At 41.8% G+C, this 25,883-nt stretch overlaps 1 protein-coding gene across 1 annotated transcript in view; it reads left to right on the top strand.

Annotated features, from left to right (window-relative positions):
* Window positions 1–25,883, top strand: part of LOC132826614 (uncharacterized) — a 211,727-nt gene that overhangs the window by 114,543 nt on the left and 71,301 nt on the right. Inside the window, exons 36-40 of the mRNA XM_060842569.1 lie at window positions 2,641–2,703; window positions 13,744–13,806; window positions 15,574–15,636; window positions 23,518–23,580; window positions 25,354–25,416. Of these exons, the coding sequence (XP_060698552.1) occupies window positions 2,641–2,703; window positions 13,744–13,806; window positions 15,574–15,636; window positions 23,518–23,580; window positions 25,354–25,416 (315 nt within the window). The remainder of the gene's footprint in view (window positions 1–2,640; window positions 2,704–13,743; window positions 13,807–15,573; window positions 15,637–23,517; window positions 23,581–25,353; window positions 25,417–25,883) is intronic.

Genomic DNA, 25,883 nt, shown 5'->3' with positions numbered 1-25,883 from the left:
TGTCCAGGTGTAACAGAGTGACAGCATGGAAATCTTTTCCCATGGGGTCCTAAATGATTTGTGGTAGTCAGAACATCGTATTGATTTCAATGATAATTCAGATAATTGCTTTTGTAGAGGAGTTTACATTTCATCCATGGGACCAGTGAGGACAGCCTTTGTCGTTGTACATCCACCTCTCAGTTTTCAGTCTGACCATATGTAACCATGTCCCACACTGAGAATCTGAGCATTCAACTTGGGAAAGTGATGACTGCTCTCAAAATGGCTGCTGAGGGAGGATTCACACAATGATCTAGGGTTCACTGTGTTGTGCTTTCCTCATCTCCAGATGAAGTCTGCTAGCAAATCCAAGGGATCTTCAGGTGATTGGTAACATTGATGTTATGAAGCAGGTGGATCAGCCAATCACATTCAGCATTATCACAGTGGCATTACAAGGTTTCTAGATGCATGGTGTGCCTTCAGTTTTGAATAACCATGTCAAACATTGATAATAATTCTCAGTTTAGGATTACTATTGGCACAAAGTTCACAGAAAAAAACATTTCATTTGTTAAATTGAATGCTGTGAATAGTATGATGCAGCAGCATGAGTCAATAATATGGAATTTTCTTAATGCAGTGACAAAATCAAATTAAATACAATGTTGGTAAATGTGTGTCTTTCTCTTCAAAAGAAGCGACCACAACAGGGACAAGCACCACAACTGCAACGACTGTCAGTTCTACAACTGGTGAGCAAATTCAATTTAACAATCAGGAAGCATTTTGCCCAAATATTTTTCTTCATGTTGGCATTTGACAATGTCTTTGCTTCTTCATCACCCAAACATAACTTGTTTTATGAAGACCTGCATTAATTTGTGTCTAAATCTCTACTCAGTTTGAATGTATGAATCTCAATTCCCTCATTGAAGGAAAACACATATTTTGTTGTTACTTAGTTTACACAAATCTGTTGCACCCCTTTTTTCTCATGTCTTCACAAAGAAATGAAATGTAAATCTTTCACAACCTGTTGCATTCTAATTGGATGTAATGATTGTGAATGCATTTCTTGAGGTGCAGTGGACAGCGAAGAGGGTTAACTCAGATTACAACGGAATCTGGACCAGATGGGCCAATGGGCTGAGAAGTGGCAGATGGAGTTTAATTCAGATAAATGTGAGGTGCTGCATTTTGGGAAAGCAAATCTTAGCAGGATTTATACACTTCATGGTAAGGTCCTAGGAAGTGTTGCTGAACAAAGACCTTGGAATTCAGGTTCATAGCTCCTTAAAAGTGGAGTCGCAGATAGATAGGACAGTGAATAAAGCATTTAGCATGCTTTCCTTTATTTTTCAGAGTGTTGAGTACAGGCGTTGGGAGGACATATTGCGGCTGTACAGGGCATTGGTTAGACCACTGTTGGAATATTGGAAGCAACTCTGATCTCCTTCCTATCAGAAAGATGTTATGAAAAACTTGAAAGGATTCAGAATAGCTTTACAAGGATGTTGCCAGGGTTGGAGGATCTAAGCGAAAGGGAGGAGCTGAACAGGCTGGGGCTGTTCTCCCTGGAACGTCGGAGGCTGAGGGGTGATGTGATAGAGGTTTACAAAATTATGAGGGGCATGGTTGGGGTAAATAGACAAAGTCTATTCCCTGGGGTCAGGGAGTCCAGAACTAGAGTGCATAGTTTTAGGGTAAGAGTGGAAAGATATAAAAGAGACCTAAGAGGCAACATTTTCATGCATTTTATGGAATGTGCTGCCAGAGGATGTGGTGGAGGCTGGTACAATTGCAACATTTAAAAGGCATTTGGATAAGTACGTGAATAGGAAGGGTTTGGGGTGATATGGGCCGGGTGCTGGCAGGTGGGACATGAACGGGTTGGGATATCTGGTCAGCATGGACAGGTTGGACCGTAGGGTCTGTTTCCATGCTGTACATCTCTATGACTCTAAGAATCAACAGCTACAACACAAACAACTACCACAACTGGATCTACAGCCAGTTCCATAACTGGTTAATAACATCAACTTTCACATTTCATTACAATGTATTTTCACATCTGATTGCCTTCATAGCTTCAACCACTTGTCTCTGAAAGTATGTCCAAATATTCTTCAGAGCTCTTGTCCATTTCACATTCCTGTGGTGCCAGGTAAATATGCATTGATTAGATTGTCGAAACATTTCTGCAACTCAGGTCACTTTGCCTTTTTGATTAAAATTGCAAGAGTGGATTCTAAACTAAGTTAGCATCTGGTGATTTTGAATACCATTCATACCTTTCAGAAGAAACAATCACATCTATACAACCAACTACAACTGGCTCCACCAGTGCTTCGACTAGAGATGAGTGAGGAATTGCTTCAGTGTGGAATAGCCAGGCCTGAGAGGGAAATTTTATTATTACCATAGTTCTTTATTCGGGCATTTCTGACAGATGAATAGCTTCATCCTCGGGAAGCAATGTCTTAACTTCAAAACTAAAACACGAAAGGCAGTAGTCCTCGAGCACATCCAAATCACGGCAGCTACCGGGGTATCTGGCACTGGATATGTCTGTGTTTCTGTGATGCTGACAGTTGTACAATAATGAATTCTCACAACTTGGGCGTATTGAATGTAATTGCATTTGTTTCACTTCAGAACAAACAACGACAACAACAGGGATAACCACCACACCGAGTTCAACTGCAAGTTCCACAACGGGTGAGTGCTGTCTTTTTTCATTCAACATGATAAATAATTAAACAAGATGAATTGGTGACAATTTAAATCATCAATGAGTGGAATTCCAGTGTCAGTTGAGTTTGACGTGTCATTCTCACAGCTCAGGAGTTTGTGTGATCACAAGCCGTTCCTGAGACTTGAACATCACCATCATCCACAGCTTTAATCTCCAGCAAACAATCTCCCTGGTATTAGATCAGGAATGGTAACCACGCAGAGTGCAGATAAATGTTAACAATCGATTATTACCAGTGTAACCCAACAACCATGATTGGTTTATCACAACATTCTTCATTACCCATCCCCAATATGCACATTAAGTGTCTGCTCAAACATCAAATTTAACAAAACAAGGTGAGGACTCATAGCAAAATGCTGGCGTGATGGTGATGTGACAGAACATAGAGAGAATTTTCACTAGTAACTCAGCAGATGTGGCTTCATCTCTGTGTCCAGAAAAACAGTCAGCGATCCATATCCTCTGACTTCTTTGGAACTTTGCAATAAATCATTGGGATTCCAGCATAAAAACATGTGTGAAGTATTTCATCTGCACATGGTGTGATGATTAACATTTCGGTAATATCCGCTTCCATCCAGCAACAAGGAATTGTGCTTTTGTGAAAGTAAATTAAATGTTAAAAATGCTGCTTTGCTACTTCCTGGTTTAGAATGCTACTTTTCTAATGTTTCATGTGGGTGTTAAAAATTGGCCAATATTGCTATTGGTCATCTTATTGGTGAATGGTCATCCTGGTCCAATGCACACACACCAAACGCCTACAGTTCAAATGGTGTTGAACTAATAGTGATTGTACGCAAGCGATTGTGTTCTCTACATGATTCCATTGGAGACATTCAATGTCAAAGTGTCCAAAACACTTTAAGGCTACTCAGTGAATCACAAGACAATGTGAAGTCTATTAAAGGAGTGGGATTGCTGTATTATCCCTCCAGCAATTCATCACAGGAATTTTGTTCAGACTACCAATTTCGTGTTTGCTATGAAAATCAAACATCAACAACACTTCGGACCACAACCAGCCCAAGGACAACCTCCACTGAAACATGTACACCTGGTAAATCTAAAATTCATGTGTGCTGGTACTTGGGCTATGACTTACAATGTTTCCCAAGGACAGGAGCTGGCCCAGTTACATTGTATATTGAGTTCCCATAGACCCTGTAGTCATGGGAAAAATCAGAATTTGTCATTGAAAGTAGGTCCAAAGTTCTTTCAGAGCTCTTGTCCATTTCACATTCCTGTGGTGTGATGGAAATGTACATTGATTAGATTATTGTAAAATCTCTGCAACTCAGGACATTTTGCCTTTCTGATTAAAAATCATAAGAGGGGAGTCTAAACTGAGAAGGCATCTGGTGTTTTTGAATATCATTCATACATTTCAGAAGCAACAACCACATCTGTGCCACCAACAGCAACTGGCTCTACCAGTGCTTCGACTAGAGATGAGTGAGGAATTGCTTCAGTGTGGAATAGCCTGGCCTGAGAGGACATGATATTATTACCTTAGTTCTTTATCAGGGCATTTCTGACAAATGAATGGCTGCCTTCACGTGAAGTAATGTCTTAACTTCAAAACTAAAATACGAAAGTCAGCAGTGCTCGAGCACATCCAAATCACGGCAGCTACCGGGGTATCTGGCACTGGATGTGTCTGTGCTTCTGTGATGCTGACATTTGCACAATAATATCTTCTCCCAACTTGGGCGTATCGAATGTGATTGCATTTGTTTCACTTCAGAACAAACAACGACACCAACAGGGATAACCACCACACCGAGTTCAACTGCCAGTTCCAGAACGGGTGAGTGCTGTCTTTTTTCATTCAACATGATAAATAATTAAACAAGATGAATTGGTGACAATTTAAATCATCAGTGAGTGGAATTCCAGTGTCAGTTGAGTTTGACGTGTCATTCTCACAGCTCAGGAGTTTGTGTGATCACAAGCCGTTCCTGAGACTTGAACATCACCATCATCCACAGCTTTAATCTCCAGCAAACAATCTCCCTGGTATTAGATCAGGAATGGTAACCACGCAGAGTGCAGATAAATGTTAACAATCGATTATTACCAGTGTAACCCAACAACCATGATTGGTTTATCACAACATTCTTCATTACCCATCCCCAATATGCACATTAAGTGTCTGCTCAAACATCAAATTTAACAAAACAAGGTGAGGACTCATAGCAAAATGCTGGCGTGATGGTGATGTGACAGAACATAGAGAGAATTTTCACTAGTAACTCAGCAGATGTGGCTTCATCTCTGTGTCCAGAAAAACAGTCAGCGATCCATATCCTCTGACTTCTTTGGAACTTTGCAATAAATCATTGGGATTCCAGCATAAAAACATGTGTGAAGTATTTCATCTGCACATGGTGTGATGATTAACATTTCGGTAATATCCGCTTCCATCCAGCAACAAGGAATTGTGCTTTTGTGAAAGTAAATTAAATGTTAAAAATGCTGCTTTGCTACTTCCTGGTTTAGAATGCTACTTTTCTAATGTTTCATGTGGGTGTTAAAAATTGGCCAATATTGCTATTGGTCATCTTATTGGTGAATGGTCATCCTGGTCCAATGCACACACACCAAACGCCTACAGTTCAAATGGTGTTGAACTAATAGTGATTGTACGCAAGCGATTGTGTTCTCTACATGATTCCATTGGAGACATTCAATGTCAAAGTGTCCAAAACACTTTAAGGCTACTCAGTGAATCACAAGACAATGTGAAGTCTATTAAAGGAGTGGGATTGCTGTATTATCCCTCCAGCAATTCATCACAGGAATTTTGTTCAGACTACCAATTTCGTGTTTGCTATGAAAATCAAACATCAACAACACTTCGGACCACAACCAGCCCAAGGACAACCTCCACTGAAACATGTACACCTGGTAAATCTAAAATTCATGTGTGCTGGTACTTGGGCTATGACTTACAATGTTTCCCAAGGACAGGAGCTGGCCCAGTTACATTGTATATTGAGTTCCCATAGACCCTGTAGTCATGGGAAAAATCAGAATTTGTCATTGAAAGTAGGTCCAAAGTTCTTTCAGAGCTCTTGTCCATTTCACATTCCTGTGGTGTGATGGAAATGTACATTGATTAGATTATTGTAAAATCTCTGCAACTCAGGACATTTTGCCTTTCTGATTAAAAATCATAAGAGGGGAGTCTAAACTGAGAAGGCATCTGGTGTTTTTGAATATCATTCATACATTTCAGAAGCAACAACCACATCTGTGCCACCAACAGCAACTGGCTCTACCAGTGCTTCGACTAGAGATGAGTGAGGAATTGCTTCAGTGTGGAATAGCCTGGCCTGAGAGGACATGATATTATTACCTTAGTTCTTTATCAGGGCATTTCTGACAAATGAATGGCTGCCTTCACGTGAAGTAATGTCTTAACTTCAAAACTAAAATACGAAAGTCAGCAGTGCTCGAGCACATCCAAATCACGGCAGCTACCGGGGTATCTGGCACTGGATGTGTCTGTGCTTCTGTGATGCTGACATTTGCACAATAATATCTTCTCCCAACTTGGGCGTATCGAATGTGATTGCATTTGTTTCACTTCAGAACAAACAACGACACCAACAGGGATAACCACCACACCGAGTTCAACTGCCAGTTCCAGAACGGGTGAGTGCTGTCTTTTTTCATTCAACATGATAAAGAATGAAATAAGTTAAATCAGTTAAAACTTATATCCTGGTCTATGAAATTTCTCTGTCAATTGAGGTCAATACGTCGTAGTCTCAGCTCACGTGTTTGTTGGAAGTTGAACCATTCCTCACACTTGACCATCAATATCAAACGCTTTGTCTTTGGCAGAGAGTCTCCCTGCTATTGGATCATAATAGGTTCCCAAAAGGTTCCCACAACCCAGATGGCCTCCTTCTTCAAATACCGCAATTTCCCCCCAGACGTGATCGGCAAAGCTCTCCACCGCATCTCCTCCACTTCCTGCTCCTCCGCCCTTGAGCCCTGCCTCACCAATCACCACCAGGACAGAACCCCACTGGTGCTCACCTACAACCCCACCAACCTCCATATACATCATATCATCCGTTGTCATTTCCCCCACCTCCAAACGGACCCCACTACCAAGGATATATTTCCCTCTCTCCCCTATCAATGTCCCTATCCAGTCCCTGCATGAGTCCCTCGTCAGCTCCACACCCCCCACCAACCCAACCTCAACTCACCGCACCTTCCCCTGCAACCACAAGAAATGCAAATCTTGCGCCCACTCCTCCCCCCTTACTTCCCTCCAAGGCCCCAAGGGATCCTTCCATATCCGCCACACATTCACCTACACCTACACACATCATTTAATGCATCTGCTGCACCCAATGTGGCCTCCTCTACATTGGGGACACAGGCCGACTACTTGCGGAATGTTTCGGAGAACACCTCTGGGACACCCGGACCCACCAACAACAACCACCCCGTGGCTCAACACTTCAACTCCCCCTCACACTCTACCAAGGACATGCAAGTCCTTGGACTCCTCCATCTCCAGACCATAGCAACATGACGGCTGGAGGTATAGCGCCTCAAATTCCGCCTTGGAACCCTCCAATCACATGGAATGCACACAGATTTCTCCAGTTTCCTCATTTCCCCTCCCCCCACCTTGTCTCAGTCCCAATCCTCAAACTCAGCACCACCTTCCTAACCTGCAATCTTCTTCCTGACCTCTCCACCCCCACCTCCACTCTGGGGTATCACCCTCACCTTTACCTCCTTCCACCTATCACATTTCCAGCAACCCTCCCCCAAGTCCCTCCTCCCTACCTTTTATCTTAGCCTGCTTGGCAGTTTCCTCATTTCTGAAAAAGGGCTCATGCCTGAAACGTCGATTCTCCTGTTGCTGCCTGACGTGCCGTGCTTTTCCAGCAACACATTTTCAGCTCTGATCTCCATCATCTGCAGTCCTCACTTTCTCCCACAGGGCATACTAATAAATGTTAATTGTTGATGAGTGCTATTGTAACACATCAACCAGGTTTAGAGTTTCATACCAATATTGATTACCTATTCCCATTGTACATTTGGTCTTGGTATCAAGTCTCTGCTTTTTCGTCAACTTTAACTAAAGAAGATTAAGACTCACAACAGAATGCTGGTTGTTCTGGTGATGTGACAGAACAAGAAGAGAATTTTCTGAAGAAAGACAACAGATGTGTTATCATCTCCATGTCCAGAAACACAGTCAACAATCCCAGTCCTTCCACTTCTTTGGAATTTTGCTCTGATTCCTCTGGCTTTCTGTAAAAATGTACACCAAGTATTTTTTTGGAACATTGTGTGACGATTGGCATTCTGGTGATATCTGCTCCCAAACAGGAACGATGAATTTTGCTTTTTTAAAGTACAGTTAAATGTTCAGAATTCTTCTTTGTCACTTATGTAATTTGAATGCTCCTTTTCTATTTACTTCATGTGTGAGTTAAGTATTCTCCAACTTTTCTATTGGTCATCTGTGTTGGTAAATGGTCTTCCTGGTCATATAAACACATGCCAAACTACTTCAGTCCAATGATGTTGAATTTGTGGTACACACATGGAAGGGATTGTCTTCTAACCCTGATTCCAACTGAGACATTCAGTGTCAATTTGTCCAACACACTTCGAGATTCCTAAGTGAATTACAGGACAACACGGATTATATTAAAGGAGTAGGATTACTGTGTGATCACTCTAGCAATTACATTATAGAGTCAGACCCTTCGGTGCAACTCTTCCATGCTGATCAGATATCCTTACCTAATCTGGTGCCAGTTGCCAGCACCTGTCCCATATCCCTCTAAACCCTTCCAATTCATGAGCCCATCGAGATGCTTTTTAAATGCTGTAATTGCACCAGCCTCTCCCACTTCCTCTGGCAGCTCATTCCGTTCAAGCATGACCCTTTGTGTGAAAAACTTACTCTTTAGGTCCCTTTTATATCTTTGTCCCCCCTCACCCTAAACCTATGGCCTTTTAATCTGGACTCGCCCACCACAGGGACCTTGTCTGTTTACCGTATCTGTGCCCCTTATGACTATACAAACTTCTGTAAGGTCACCTCTCAGCCTCTGACACTCCTCTGACAGCCCCAGACTATTCAGCCTTTCCCTATCGTTCAAATCCTCCAACTCTGGCAACATCCTTGTTAATCTTTTCTGAACCCTTTCAAGTTTCACAACATCCTTTCAAGTTTGCTGTGAAAATCAAATATCAACAATACTCCAATGTCATCCGGTCTAAATTCAACTTCTACTGATACAGGTACATCTAGTGAAGCTAAAATTCACGTGAGCTGGTGTCGGATCTGAGATTCACAAAGAGTCTCGAGGTCAGGATCTGGTCACATTGACATTGGATATTGAGTTCCCATAGGCACTGTAGCCACGGGAAGAATCTTAAATTTTCATTGATCCACTGGGGTCTGGCTTCTGAGCTATGCCTCAGTCATCTGATTTCTAATAATTAAGCGACAGATAGAGAATGTTAAGACGTCCAGGTGTAACAGAGTGACAGCATGGAAACCGTTTCCCATGGGGTCCCAAATGATTAGTGTTAGTCAGAACATCGTATTGATCTCAATGATAATTCAGATAATTGCTTTTGTAGAGGAGTTTACATTTCATCCATGGGACCAGTGAGGACAGCCTTTGTCGTTGTACATCCACCTCTCAGTTTTCAGTCTGACCATATGTAACCATGTCCCACACTGAGAATCTGAGCATTCGACTTGGGAAAGTGATGACTGCTCTCAAAATGGCTGCTGAGGGAGGTTTCACACAATGATCTAGGGTTCACTGTGTTGTGCTTTCCTCATCTCCAGATGAAGTCTGGTAGCAAATCCAAGGGATCTTCAGGTGATTGGTAACATTGATGTTATGAAGCAGGTGGATCAGCCAATCACATTCAGCATTATCACAGTGGCATTACAAGGTTTCTAGCAGCATGGTGTGCCTTCAGTTTTGAATAACCTTGTCAAACATTGATAATAATTCTCAGTTTAGGATTACTATTGGCACAAAATTCACAGAAAAAAACATTTCATTTGTTAAATTGAATGCTGTGAATAGTATGATGCAGCAGCTTGAGTCAATAATATGGAATTTTCTTAATGCAGTGACAAAATCAAATTAAATACAATGTTGGTAAATGTGTGTCTTTCTCTTCAAAAGATGCAAGCACAACAACAGGGACAAGCACCACAACTGCAACGACTGTCAGTTCTACAACTGGTGAGCAAATTCAATTTAACAATCAGGAAGCATTTTGCCCAAATATTTTTCTTCATGTTGGCATTTGACAATGTCTTTGCTTCTTCATCACCCAAACATAACTTGTGTTCTGAAGACCTGCATTAATTTGTGTCTAAATCTCTACTCAGTTTGAATGTATGAATCACAATTCCCTCATTGAAGGAAAACACATATTTTGTTGTTACTTAGTTTACACAAATCTGTTGCACCCCTTTTTTCTCATGTCTTCACAAAGAAATGAAATGTAAATCTTTCACAACCTGTTGCATTCCAATTGGATGTAATGATTGTGAATGCATTTCTTGAGGTATAGTGGACAGCGAAGAGGGTTACCTCAGATTACAACAGGATCTGGACCAGATGGGCCAATGGGCTGAGAAGTGGCAGATGGAGTTTAATTTAGATAAATGTGAGGTGCTGCATTTTGGGAAAGCAAATCTTAGCAGGATTTATACACTTAATAGTAAGGTCCTAGGAAGTGTTGGTGAACAAAGAGACCTTGGAGTGCAGGTTCATAGCTCCTTGAAAGTGGAGTCGCAGATGGATAGGATAGTGACGAAAACATTTCGTATGCTTGCCTTTATTGGTCAAAGTATTGAGTGCAGGTGTTGGGAGGTCATGTTGCGGCTGTACAGGTCATTGGTTAGACCACTGTTGGAATATTGCAAGCAACTCTGGTCTCCTTCCTATCAGAAAGATGTTATGAAACTTGAAAGGATTCAGAAAAGGTTTATAAGGATGTTGCCAGGGTTGGAGGATCTGAGCTATAGGGAGAAGCTGAACAGGCTGGGGCTGTTTTCACTGGAACGTCGGAGGCTGAGGGGTGACCTGATAGAGGTTTACAAAATTATGAGGGGCCTGGATAAGATAAATCGACAAAGTCTATTCCCTGGGGTCAGGGAGTCCAGAACTAGGGCGCATAGGTTTAGGGTGAGAGGGCAAAGATATAAAAGAGACCTAAGAGGCAAATTTTTCACGCAGTTTATGGAATGAGCTGCCAGAGGATGTGGTGGAGGCTGGTACAATTGCAACATTTAAAAGGCATTTGGATGTGTATATGAATAGGAAGGATTTGGGGTGATATGGGCCGGGTGCTGGCAGGTGGGACAAGATCGGGTTGGGATATCTGGTCAGCATGGACGGGTTGGACCGAAGTGACTGTTTCCATGCTATACATCTCTATGACTCTAAGAATCAACAGCTACAACACAAACAACTACCACAACTGGATCGACAGCCAGTTCCACAACTGGTGAGTAACATCCCCTTTCACATTTCATTACAATGTATTTTCAAGTAAGATTGCCTTCATAGCTTCAACCACTTGTCTCTGAAAGTATGGCCAAATATTCTTCAGAGCTCTTGTCCATTTCACATTCCTGGGGTGCCATGTAAATATACATTGATTAGATTGTCGAAACATTTCTGCAACTCAGGTCACTTTGCCTTTTTGATTAAAATTGCAAGAGTGGATTCTAAACTAAGTTAGCATCTGGTGATTTTGAAAACCATTCATACCTTTCAGAAGAAACAACCACATCTATACAACCAACTACAACTGGCTCCACCAGTGCTTCGACTAGAGATGAGTGAGGAATTGCTTCAGTGTGGAATAGCCAGGCCTGAGAGGGAAATGATATTATTACCTTAGTTCTTTATTCGGGCATTTCTGACAAATGAATAGCTTCATCCTCGGGAAGCAATGTCTTAACTTCAAAACTATAATACGAAAGGCAGTAGTCCTCGAGCACATCCAAATCACGGCAGCTACCGGGGTAGCTGGCACGGGATATGTCTGTGATTCTGTGATGCTGACATTTGCACAACAATGTCTTCTCCCAACTTGGGCGTATTGAATGTAATTGCATTTGTTTCACTTCAGAACAAACAACGATAACAACAGGGATAACCACCACACCAAGTTCAACTGCCAGTTCCACAACGGGTGTGTGCTCCCTTTTTTCATTCAATATGATAAATAATTAAACAAGATAAATTGGTGACAATTTAAATCCTCGGTCAGTGGAATTCCAGTGTCAGTTGAGTTTGACGTGTCATTCTCAAAGCTCAGGAGTTTGTGGGATCACAAGCCGTTCCTGGGACTTGAACATCACCATCATCCACAGCTTTAATCTCCAGCAAACAATCTCCCTGGTATTAGATCAGGAATGGTCCCCACACAGCGTGCAGATAAATGTTAACAATCGATTATTACCAGTGTAACCCAACAACCAGGATTGGTTTACCACAACATTATTGTTTACCCATCCCCAATATGCACATTAAGTGTCTGCTCAAACATCAAATTTAACAAAACAAGGTGAGGACTCATAACAAAATGCTGGCGTGATGGTGATGTGACAGAACATAGAGAGAATTTTCACAAGTAACACAGCAGATGTGGCATCATCTCTGTGACCAGAAACACAGTCAGCGCTCCAAATCCTCCGACTTCTTTGGAACGTTGCAGTAAATCATTGGGCATCCAGCATAAGAACATGTGTGAAATATTTCCTCTGAACATGGTGTGATGATTAAAATCCTGGTGATATCCACTTCCATCCAGAAACAAGGAATTGTGCTTTTGTGAAAGTACAATTAAATGTTAAAAATGCTGCTTTGCTACTTCCTGGTTTAAAATGCTCCTTTTCTAATGTTTCATGTGGGTGTTAAAAATTGGCCAACATTTGTATTGGTCATCTTATTGGTGAATGGTCATCCTGGTCCAATACACTCACTCCAAACGCCTCCAGTTTAAATGATTTTACGCAAGCGATTGTGTTCTCTACATGATTCCATTGGAAACATTCAGTATCAAATTGTCCAAAACACTTTAAGGCCACTCAGGGAATCACAAGACAATGTGAAGTGTATTAAAGGAGTGGGATTGCTGTATTATCCCTCCAGCAATTCATCACAGGAATTTTGTTCAGACTACCAATTTCGAGTTTGCTATGAAAATCAAACATCAACAACACTGCCGACCACAACCGGCCCAAGGACAACCTCCACTGAAACATGTACACCTGGTCAATCTAAAATTCATATGTGCTGGAATTTGGGCTATGACTTCCAAAGTTTCTCAAGGACAAGAGCTGGCCCAGTTACAGTGTATATTGAGTTACCATAGACCCTGTAGTCTTGGGAAGAATCAGAAATTGTCATTGAAAGTAGGTCCAAAGTTCTTTCAGAGCTCTTGTCCATTTCACATTCCTGTGGTGCGATGGAAATGTACATTGATTCGATTATTGTAAAATCTCTGTAACACAGGTCAATTTGCCTTTCTGATTAAAAATCACAAGAGTGGAGTCTAAACAAAGTTGGCATCTGGTGATTTTGAATATCATTCATACATTTCAGAAGAAACAACCACATCTTTGCCACCAACTACAACTGGCTCTACCAGTGCTTTGACTAGAGATGATTAAGGAATTGCTTCAGTGTGGAATAGCCAGGCCTGAGAGGGAAATGATATTATTACCTTAGTTCTTTATTCGGACATTTCTGACAAATGAATAGCTTCATCCTTGGCAAGCAATCTCTTAACTTCAAAACTATAATACGAAAGTCAGTAGTCCTCCAGCACATCCGAATCACGGCAGCTACCAGGGTATCTGGCACTGGATATGTCTGTGTTTCTGTGATGCTGACATTTGTACAATAATGAATTCTCGCAATTTGGGAGTATTGAATGTGATTGCATTTGTTTCACTTCAGAACAAACAACGACAACAACAGGGATAACCACCACACCGAGTTCAACTGCCAGTTCCACAACGGGTGAGTGCTGTCTTTTTTCATTCAACATGATAAATAATTAAACAAGATGAATTGGTGACAATTTAAATCCTCGGTGAGTGGAAGTCCAGTGTCAGTTGAGTTTGACGTGTCATTCTCACAGCTCAGGAGTTTGTGGGATCAAAAGCCATTCCTGAGACTTGAACATCACCATCATCCACAGCTTTAATCTCCAGCTAACAATCTCCCTGGTATTAGATCAGGAATGGTAACCACGCAGCGTGCAGATAAATGTTAACAATCGATTATTACCAGTGTAACCCAACAACCAGGATTGGTTTATCACAACATTCTTCATTACCCATCCCCAATATGCACATTAAGTGTCTGCTCAAACATCAAATTTAACAAAACAAGTTGAGGACTCATAGCAAAATGCTGGCGTGATGGTGATGTGACAGAACATAGAAAGAATTTTCACAAGTAACTCAGCAGATGTGGCATCATCTCTGTGTCCAGAAAAACAGTCAGCGATCCAAATCCCCCGACTTCTTTGGAACTTTGCAATAAATCATTGGGCTTCCAGCATTCGAACATGTGTGAAGTATTTCGTCTGAACATGGGTGTGATGATTAACATTTCGGTAATATCCGCTTCCACCCAGCAACAAGGAATTGTGCTTTTGTGAAAGTACAATTAAATGTTAAAAATGGTGCTTTGCTACTTCCTTGTTTAGAATACTCCTTTTCTAATGTTTCAAGTGGGTGTTAAAAATTGGCCAACATTTCTATTATCCTACTGGTGAATGGACGTCCTGGTCCAATAAGCACACATCAAACGCCTCCAGTTCAAATGATTGTACGCAAGCGATTGTGTTCTCTACATGATTCCATTGGAGACATTCAGTGTCAAATTGTCCAAAACACTTTAAGGCCACTCAGTGAATCACAAGACAATGTGAAGTCTATTAGAGGAGTAGGATTGCTGTATTATCCCTCCAGCAATTCATCACAGGAATTTTGTTCAGACTACCAATTTCGTGTTTGCTATGAAAATCAACATCAACAACATTTCGGACCACAACCAGCCCAAGGACAACCTCCACTGAAACATGTATACCTGGTAAATCTAAAATTCATGTGTGCTGGTATTTGGGCTATGATTTACAAATGTCTCAAGGACAGGAGCTGACCCTGTTCACATTGGATATTGAGTTCCCATAGACCCTGTAGTCATGGGAAGAATCAGGAATTCCATTGAAAGTAGGTCCAAAGTTCTTTCAGAGCTCTTGTCCATTTCACAGTCCTGTGGTGCGATGAAAATGTACATTGATTAGATTATTGTAACATCTCTGTAACTCAGCTCACTTTGCCTTTCTGATTAAAAATCACACGAGTGGAGTCTGAACGAAGTTGGCATCTGGTGATTTTGAATATCATTCATACATTCCAGAAGAAACAACCACATCTTTACCACCAACTACAACTGGCTCTACCAGTGCTTCGACTAGAGACGAGTGAGGAATTGCTTCAGTGTGGAATAGAAAGGCCTGAGAAGGAAATGATATTATTACCTTAGTTCTTTATTCGGGCATTTCTGACAAATGAATAGCTTCATCCTCGCGAAGCAATGTCTTAACTTCAAAACTAAAATAGAAATGGTAGCAGTGCTCAAGCACATCCGAATCACGGCAGCTACCGGGGTAGCAGGCACTGGATATGTCTGTGTTTCTGTGATGCTGACATTTGCACAATAATGACTTCTCCCAACTTGGGCGTATTGAATGTAATTGCATTTGTTTCACTTCAGAACAAACAACGACAACAACAGGGATAACCACCACACCGAGTTCAACTGCCAGTTCCACAACTGGTGAGTGCTGTCTTTTTTCATTCAACATGATAAATAATTAAACAAGATGAATTGGTGACAATTTAAATCCTCGGTGAGTGGAATTCCAGTGTCAGTTGAGTTTGACGTGTCATTCCCACAGCTCAGGAGTTTGTGGGTTCACAAGCCATTCCTGAGACTTGAACATCACCATTATCCACAGCTTTAATCTCCAGCAAACAATCTCCCTGGTATTAGATCAGGAATGGTCCCCACCAGTGTGCAGATAAATGTTTACAATCGATTATTACCACTTTAGCTAAACAACCAGGATTGGTTTACCACAAAATTATTGATTACCCATCCACAATATGCACATTAAGTGTCTGCTCAAAAATCAAATTTAACAAAACAAGGTGAGGACTCATAGCAAAATGCTGGCGTGATGGTGATGTGACAGAACATAGAGAGAATTTTAACAAGTAACTCAGCAGATGTGGCATCATCTCTGTGACCAGAAACACAGTCAGCGCTCCAAATCCTCCGACTTCTTTGGAACTTTGCAATAAATCATTGGGCTTCCAGCATAAGAACATGTGTGAAATATTTCATCTGCACATGGTGTGATGATTAACATTTCAGTAATATCCGCTTCCACCCAGCAACAAGGAATTGTGCTTTTGTGAAAGTACAATTAAATGTTAAAAATGCTACTTTGCTACTTCCTGGTTTAAAATGCTCCTTTTCTAATGTTTCATGTGGGTGTTAAAAATTGGCCAACATTTCTATTGGTCATCTTATTGGTGAATGGTCATCCTGGTCCAATACACACATACAAAACGCCTCCAGTTCAAATGATTGTACGCAAGAGATTGTGTTCTCTACATGATTCTATTGGAGACATTCAGTGTCAAATTGTCCAAAACATTTAAGGCCACTCAGTGAATCACAAGACAATGTGAAGTCTATTAAAGGAGTGGGATTGCAGTATTATCCCTCCAGCAATTCATCACAGGAATTTTATTCAGACTACCAATTTCGAGTTTGCTATGAAAATCAAACGAGTAAAAAATGAGGTCTGCAGATGCTGGAGATCACAGCTGCAAATGTGTTGCTGGTCAAAGCACAGCAGGTTAGGCAGCATCTCAGGAATAGAGAATTCGACGTTTCGAGCATAAGCCCTTGATGAAGGGCTTATGCTCGAAACGTCGAATTCTCTATTCCTGAGATGCTGCCTAACCTGCTGTGCTTTGACCAGCAACACATTTGCAGCTATGAAAATCAAACATCAACAACACTTCGGACCACAACCAGCCCAAGGACAACCTCCACTTAAACATGTACACCTGGTAAATCTAAAATTCTTGTATGCTGGTATTTGGGCAATAATTTACAAAGTGTCTCAAGGACAGGAGCTGGCCTATTTGACATTGGATATGGATTACCCATAGACCCTGTAGTCATGGGAAGAATCAGAAATTGTCATTGAAAGTAGGTCCAAAGTTCTTTCAGAGCTCTTGTCCATTTCACATTCCTGTGGTGCGATGGAAATGTACATTGATTAGATTATTGTAAAATCTCTGTAACTCAGGTCACTTTACCTTTCTGATTAAAAATCACAATAATGGAGTCTAAACTAAGTTGTCATCTGGAGATTTTGAATATCATTCATACATTTCAGAAGAAACTACCACATCTGTACCAACTGCAACTGGCTCTACCAGTGCTTCGACTAGAGACGAGTGAGGAATTCCTTCAGTGTGGAATATCCAGGCCTGAGAGTGAAATGATATTATTACCTTAGTTCTTTAGTCGGCCATTTCTGACAAATGAATAGCAGCATCCTCGCAATGCTTAGCCTTAACTTCAAAACTAAAATACGAAAGGCAGCATTGCTCGAGCTCATCCAAATCACGGCATCTACCGGTGTATCTAGCACTGGACATGTCTGTGTTTCTGTGATGCTGACATTTGCACAATAATTTCTTCTTTCAACTTCGGCATAATGAATGTGATTGCATTTGTTTCACTTCAGAACAAACAACGACAATAACAGGGATAACCAACACACTGAGTTCAACTGCCAGTTCCACAACGGGTGAGTGCTGTCTTGTTTCATTCAACATGATAAAGAATGAAATAAGTTAAAGCCGTTAAAACTTAAATTCTGGTCCATGAAAGTTTTCTGTCAATCGAGGTCAATATGTCGTAGTCTCAGCTCACGTGTTTGTGGCATCTTGAAGCATTCCTCAGACTTGAACATCATCAATGTCAAAAGCTTTGTCTTAGGCAGAGAATCCCCCTGGTATTAGATCATCACAGGTTCACACAGGGTTCCCACAACCCAAATGGCCTCCTTCTTTTACACCGCAATTTCCCCCCAGATGTGATCGGCAATGCTCTCCACCGCATCTCCTCCACTTCCTGCTCCTCGGCCCTTGCGCCCTGCCCCTCCAATCACCACCAGGACAGAACCCCACTGGTCCTCACCTAACACCCCACCAACCTCCGTATACATCATATCATTCGTTGTCATTTCCACCACCTCCAAACGGATCCCACTACCAGGGATATATTTCCCTCCCCTCCCCTATCAATGTTCCGAAAAGACCACTCCCTCCATGACTCCCTCGTCAGGTCCACACCCCCCACCAACCCAACCTCAACTCCCAGCACCTTCCCCTGCACCAGCAAGAAATGCAAACCTAGGGCCCACACCTTCCCCCTTACTTCCCTCCAAGGCCCCAAGGGATCCTTCCACATCCACCACACATTCACCTACACTTACACACATCATTTACTGCATCTGCTGCACCCGATGTGGCCTCCTCTACATTGGGGACACAGGCCGACTACTTGCGGAACGTTTCAGAGAACACCTCTGGGACACCCATACCCACCAACTCAACCACCCTGTGGCTCAACACTTCAACTCCCCCTCCCACTCAACCAAGGACATGCAAGTCCTTGGACTCCTCCATCTCCAGACCATAGCAACACGACGGCTGGAAGAAGAATGCCTCATCTTAGATTAGATTAGATTAGATTTACAGTGTGGAAACAGGCCCTTCGGCCCAACAAGTCCACACCGACCCACCGAAGCGCAACCCACCCATACCCCTACATTTACCCCTTACCTAACACTACGGGCAATTTAGCTTGGCCAATTCACCTGACCCGCACATCTTTGTGACTGTGGGAGGAAACCCACGCAGACACGGGGAGAACGTGCAAACTCCACACAGTCAATCGCCTGAGTCGGGAATTGAACCCGGGTCTACAGGCGCTGTGAGGCAGCAGTGCTAACCACTGTGCCACCGTGCCGCCTTCTTCTGCCTAGGAACCCTGCAATCACAAGGAATGAACTCAGATTTCTCCCATTTCCTCATTTCCCCTCCCCCCACCTTGTTTCAGTCCCAATCCTCAAACTCAGCACCACCTTTCTAACTTGCAATCTTCTTCCTGACTTCTCCGCCCCCACCTGCACTCTGGGCTATCACCCTCACCTTAACCTCCTTCCACGTATCACATTTCCATCACCCCTCCCCCAAGTCCCTCCTCCTTACCTTTTATCTTAGCCTGCTTGGCACACTTTCCTCATTCCTGAAGAAGGGCTCATGCCCGAAACGTCGATTCTCCTGTTCCTTGGATGCTGCCTGACCTGCTGCGCTTTTCCAGCAACACATTTTCAGCTCTGATCTCCATCTTCTGCAGTCCTCACTTCTCCCACAGGGCAGACGAATAAATGTTAATAGTTGATGAGTGCGAATGTAACCCAACACCCAGGTTTAGATTTTCATACCAATATTGATTACCTATTCCCATTGTACATTTGTCCTTGATATCAAGTCTCTGCTTTTTCATCAACTTTATCGAAAGAATATTAAGAATCACAACAGAATGCTGGTTGTTCTGGTGATGTGACAGAACAAGAAGAGAATTTTCTGAAGAAAGACAACAGATGTGTTATCATCTCCATGTCCAGAAACACAGTCAACAATCCCAGTCCTTCCACTTCTTTGGAATTTTGCTCTGATTCCTCTGGCTTTCTGTAAAAATGTACACCAAGTATTTTTTTGGAACATTGTGTGACGATTGGCATTCTGGTGATATCTGCTCCCAAACAGGAACGATGAATTTTGCTTTTTTAAAGTACAGTTAAATGTTCAGAATTCTTCTTTGTCACTTATGTGATTTGAATGCTCCTTTTCTATTTGCTTCATGTGTGAGTTAAGTATTCTCCAACTTTTCTATTTGTGATCTGTGTTGGTAAATGGTCTTCCTGGTCCTATAAACACCTGCCAAACTACTTCAGTCCAAAGGATGTTGAATTTGTGGGATAGACGTGGAAGTGATTGTCTTCTAACCCTGATTCCAACTGAGACATTCAGTGTCAATTTGTTCAACACACTTCGAGATTCCTAAGTGAATTACAGGGCAACACGGATTATATTAAAGGAGTAGGATTACTGTGTGATCACTCTAGCAATTACATTATAGAGTCAGACCCTTCGGTGCAACTCTTCCACGCTGATCAGATATCCTTACCTAATCTGGTGCCAATTGCCAGCACCTGGCCCATATCCCTCTAAACCCTTCCAATTCATTAGCCCTTCTAGATGCCTTTTAAATGCTGTTATTGCACCAGCCTCTCCCACTTCCTCTGGCAGCTCATTCCGTTCAAGCATGACCCTTTGTGTGAAAAGCTTACCCTTTAGGTAACTTTTATATCTTTTTCCCCCCTCACCCTAAACTTATGGCCTTTTAATCTGGACTCGCCCACCACAGGGACCTTGTCTGTTTATCGTATCTGTGCCCCTTATGACTGTACCAACTTCTGTAAGGTCACCTCTCAGCCTCTGACACTCCTCTGACAGCCCCAGACTATTTAGCCTTTCCCTATTGTTCAAATCCTCAACTCTGGCAACATCCTTGTTAATCTTTTCTGAACCCTTTCAAGTTTCACAACATCCTTTCAAATTTGCCGTGAAAATCAAATATCAACAATACTTCCAATGTCAACCGGTCTAAATTCAACTTCCACTGATACAGGTACACCTCGTGAAGCGAAAATTCATGTGAGCTGTTGTCGGATCTGAGATTCACAAAGAGTCTCGAGGTCAGGATCTGGTCACATTGACATTGGATATTGAGTTCCCATAGACACTGTAGTCATGGGAAGAATATTACATTTCCATTGATCCACTGGGGTCTGGCTTCTGAGCTATGCCTCATTCGTCTGATTTCTAATCATTAAGCGACAGATGGAGAACGTTAAGATGTCCAGGTGTAACAGAGTGACAGCATGGAAACCTTTTCCCATGGGGTCCCAAATGATTAGTGTTAGTCAGAACATCGTATTGATCTCAATGATAATTCAGGTAATTGCTTTTGTAGAGGAGTTTACATTTCATCCATGGGACCAGTGAGGACAGCCTTTGTCGTTGTACATCCACCTCTCAGTTTTCAGTCTGACCATATGTAACCATGTCCCACACTGAGAATCTGAGCTTTCAACTTGGGAAAGTGATGACTGCTCTCAAAATGGCTGCTGAGGGAGGTTTCACACAATGATCTAGGGTTCACTGTGTTGTGCTTTGCCCATCTCCTGATGAAGTCTGGTAGCAAATCCAAGGGATCTTCAGGTGATGGGTAACATTGATGTTATGAAGCAGGTGGATCAGCCAATCACATTCAGCATTATCACAGTGGCATTACAAGGTTTCTAGCAGCATGGTGTGCCTTCAGTTTTGAATAACCTTGTCAAACATTGATAATAATTCTCAGTTTAGGATTACTATTGGCACAAAATTCACAGAAAAAAACATTTCATTTGTTAAATTGAATGCTGTGAATAGTATGATGCAGCAGCATGAGTCAATAATATGGAATTTTCTTAATGCAGTGACAAAATCAAATTGAATACAATGTTGGTAAATGTGTGTCTTTCTCTTCAAAAGAAGCGACCACAACAACAGGGACAAGCACCACAACTGCAACGACTGTCAGTTCTACAACTGGTGAGCAAATTCAATTTAACAATCAGGAAGCATTTGGCCAAAATATTTTTCTATGTGTTGGCATTTGACAATGTCTTTGCTTCTTCATCACCCAAACATAACTTGTGTTCTGAAGACCTGCATTAATTTGTGTCTAAATCTCTACTCAGTTTGAATGTATGAATCTCAATTCCCTCATTGAAGGAAAACACATATTTTGTTGTTACTTAGTTTACACAAATCTGTTGCGCTCCTTTTTTCTCATGCCTTCACAAAGAAAAGAAATGTAAATCTTTCACAACCTGTTGCATTCCAATTGGATGTAATGATTGTGAATGCATTTCTTGAGGTGTAGTGGACAGCGAAGAGGGTTACCTCAGATTACAACGGGCTCTGGACCAGATGGGCCAATGGGCTGTGAAGTGGCAGATGGAGTTTAATTTAGATAAATGTGAGGTGCTGCATTTTGGGAAAGCAAATCTTAGCAGGATTTATACACTTAATGGTAAGGTCCTAGGAAGTGTTGCTGAACAAAGAGACCTTGGAGTGCAGGTTCATAGCTCCTTGAAAGTGGAGTCGCAGATTGATAGGATAGTGAATAAAGCATTTAGTATGCTTTCCTTTATTGGACAGAGTATTGAGTACAGGCATTGGGAGGACATGTTGCGGCTGTACAGGGCATTGGTTAGACCACTTTTGGAATATTGCAAGCAATTCTGGTCTCCTTCCTATCAGAAAGATGTTATGAAACTTGAAAGGATTCAGAAAAGCTTTACAAGGATGTTGCCAGGGTTGGAGGATCTGAGCTATAGGGAGAAGCTGAACAGGCTGGGTCTGTTTTTCCTGGAACGTCGGAGGCTGAGGGGTGACCTGATAGAGGTTTACAAAATTATGAGGGGCATGGATAAGATAAATCGACAAAGTCTTTTCCCTGGCGTCGGGGAGTCCAGAAATAGAGGGCATAGGTTTAGGGTAAGAGGGGAAAGATATAAAAGAGACCTAAGGGGCAACATTTTCATGTAGTTTATGGAATGAGCTGCCAGAGGATGTGGTGGAGGCTGGTACAATTGCAACATTTAAAAGGCATTTGAATGGGTATATGAATAGGAAGGGTTTGGGGTGATATGGGCCGGGTGCTGGCAGGTGGAACAAGAATGGGTTGGGATATCTGGTCAGCATGGACAGGTTGGACCGTAGGGTCTGTTTCCATGCTGTACATCTCTATGACTCTAAGAATCAACAGCTACAACACAAACAACTACCACAACTGGATCTACAGCCAGTTCCACACCTGGTGAGTAACATCAACTTTCACATTTCATTACAATGTATTTTCACATCAGATTGCCTTCATAGCTTCAACCACTTGTCTCTGAAAGTATGACCAAATATTCTTCAGAGCTCTTGTCCATTTCACATTCCTGTGGTGCCATGTGAATATGCAGTGATTAGATTGTCGAAACATTTCTGCAACTCAGGTCACTTTGCCTTTTTGATAAAAATTGCAAGAGTGGATTCTAAACTAAGTTGTCATCTGGTGATTTTGAATACCATTCATACCTTTCAGAAGAAACAAACACATCTATACAACCAACTACAACTAGCTCCACCAGTGCTTCGACTAGAGATGAGTGAGGCAGTGCTTCAGTGTGGAATAGCCAGGCCTGAGAGGGAAATGATATTATTACCTTAGTTCTTTATTCGGACATTTCTGACAAATGAATAGCTTCATCCTCGGGAAGCAATGTCTTAACTTCAAAACTAAAACACGAAAGGCAGTAGTCCTTGAGCACATCCAAATCACGGCAGCTACCGGGGTATCGGGCACTGGATATGTCTGTGTTTCTGTGATGCTGACATTTGTACAATAATGTCTTCTCCCAACTTGGGCGTATTGAATGTAATTGCATTTGTTTCACTTCAGGACAAACAACGACAACAACAGGGATAACCACCACACCGAGTTCAACTGCCAGTTCCACAACGGGTGAGTGCTGTCTTTTTTCATTCAACATGATAAATAGTTAAACAAGATGAATTGGTGACAATTTAAATCCTTGATGAGTGGAATTCCAGTGTCAGTTGAGTTTGACGTGTCATTCTCACAGCTCAGGAGTTTGTGGGATCACAAGCCGTCCCTGAGACTTGAACATCACCATCACCCACAGCTTTAATCTCCAGCAAACAATCTCCCTGGTATTAGATTAGGAATGGTAATCACGCAGCGTGCAGATAAATGTTAACAATCGATTATTACCAGTGTAACCCAACAACCAGGATTGGTTTACCACAACATTCTTTATTACCCTTTCCCAATATGCACATTAAATGTCTGCTCAAACATCAAATTTAACAAAACAAGATGAGGACTCAAAGCAAAATGCTGGCGTGATGGTGATGTGACAGAACATAGAGAGAATTTTCACTCGTAACTCAGCCGATGTGGCATCATCTCTGTGACCAGAAACACAGTCAGCGCTCCAAATCCTCCGACTTCTTTGGAACTTTGCAATAAATCATTGGGATTCCAGTATAAAAACATGTGTGAAGTATTTCCTCTGCACATGGTGTGATGATTAACATTTCGGTAATACCCACTTCCATCCAGCAACAAGGAATTGTTCTTTTGTGAAAGTACAATTAAATGTTAAAAATGCTGTATTGCTACTGCCTGGTTTGGAATGCTCCTTTTCTAATGTTTCATGTGGGTGTTAAAATTTGGACAATATTTCTATTGGTCATCTTATTGGTGAATGGTCATCCTGGTCCAATGCACACACACAAAACGCCTGCAGTTCAAATGATTGTACCCAAGTGATTCTGTTCTCTACATGATTCTATTGGAGACATTCAATGTCAAATTGTCCAAAACACTTTAAGGCCACTCAGTGAATCACAAGACAATGTGAAGTGTATTAACGGACTGGGATTGCTGTATTATCCCTCCAGCAATTCATCACAGGAATTTTGTTCAGAATACCAAATTCGAGTTTGCTATGAAAATCAAACCTCAACAACACTGCCGACCACAACCGGCCCAAGGACAACCTCCACTGAAACATGTACACCTGGAAAATTTAAAATTCATGTATGCTGGTATTTCTGCTTTGATTTTCAAAGTGTCTCAAGGACAGGAGCTGGCCCAGTTGACATTGGATATTGAGTACCCATGGACCCTGTAGTCATGGGAAGAATCAGAAATTGTCATTGAAAGTACGTCCAAAGTTCTTTCAGAGCTCTTGTCCATTTCACATTGCTGTGGTGCAATGAAAATGTACATTGATTAGATTATTGTACAATCTCTGCAACTCAGGTCACTTTGCCTTTCTGAGTAAAAATCACATGAGTGGAGTCTAAACTAAGTTAGCATTTGGTGATTTTGAATATTATTCATACATTTCAGAAGAAACAGCCACATCTATAACACCAACTACAACTGGCTCTACCAGTGCTTCGACTAGAGATGAGTGAGGAATTGAATCAGTGTGAAATAGTCAGGCCTGAGAGGGAAATGATTTTATTACCTTAGTTCTTTATTCGGGAATTTCTGACAAATGAATAGTTTCATCCTTGCGAAGCAATGTCTTAACTTCAAAACTAAATTACGAAAGGCAGTAGTCCTCGAGCACATCCAAATCACGGCAGCTACCGGGGTACCTGGCACTGGATATGTCTGTGTTTCTGTGATGCTGACATTTGCACAATAATGTCTTCTCCCAACTTGGGCGTATTGAATGTGATTGCATTTGTTTCACTTCAGAACAAACAACGACAACAACAGGGATAACCACCACACCGAGTTCAACTGCAAGTTCCACAACGGGTGAGTGCTGTCTTTTTTCATTCAACATGATAAATAATTAAACAAGATGAATTGGTGACAATTTAAATCCTCGGTGAGTGGAATTCCAGTGTCAGTTGAGTTTGACGTGTCATTCTCACAGCTCAAGAGTTCGTGGAATCACAAGCCGGTCCTGAGACATGAACATCACCATCATCCACAGCTTTAATCACCAGCAAACAATCTCCTTGGTGTGAGATCAGGAATGATTCCCATCCAGCACGCAGATAAATGTTAACAATCAATTATTACCAGTGTAACCCAACAACCAGGATTGGTTTACCACAACATTATTGTTTACCCATCCCCAATATGCACATTAAGTGTCTGCTCAAACATAAACTTGAACAAAACAATGTGAGGGCTCAATGCAAAATGCTGATGTGATGGTGATGAGACAGAACATAGAGAGAATTTTCATTAGTAACTCAGCAGATGTGGCATCATCT

This window comes from Hemiscyllium ocellatum, chromosome 23 (genome assembly GCF_020745735.1).
Source record: "Hemiscyllium ocellatum isolate sHemOce1 chromosome 23, sHemOce1.pat.X.cur, whole genome shotgun sequence".
Classification (NCBI taxonomy): domain Eukaryota; kingdom Metazoa; phylum Chordata; class Chondrichthyes; order Orectolobiformes; family Hemiscylliidae; genus Hemiscyllium; species Hemiscyllium ocellatum.
The sequence above is the reverse complement of the archived record's forward strand: the minus strand, read 5'-3'. Positions and strand labels throughout refer to the sequence as shown.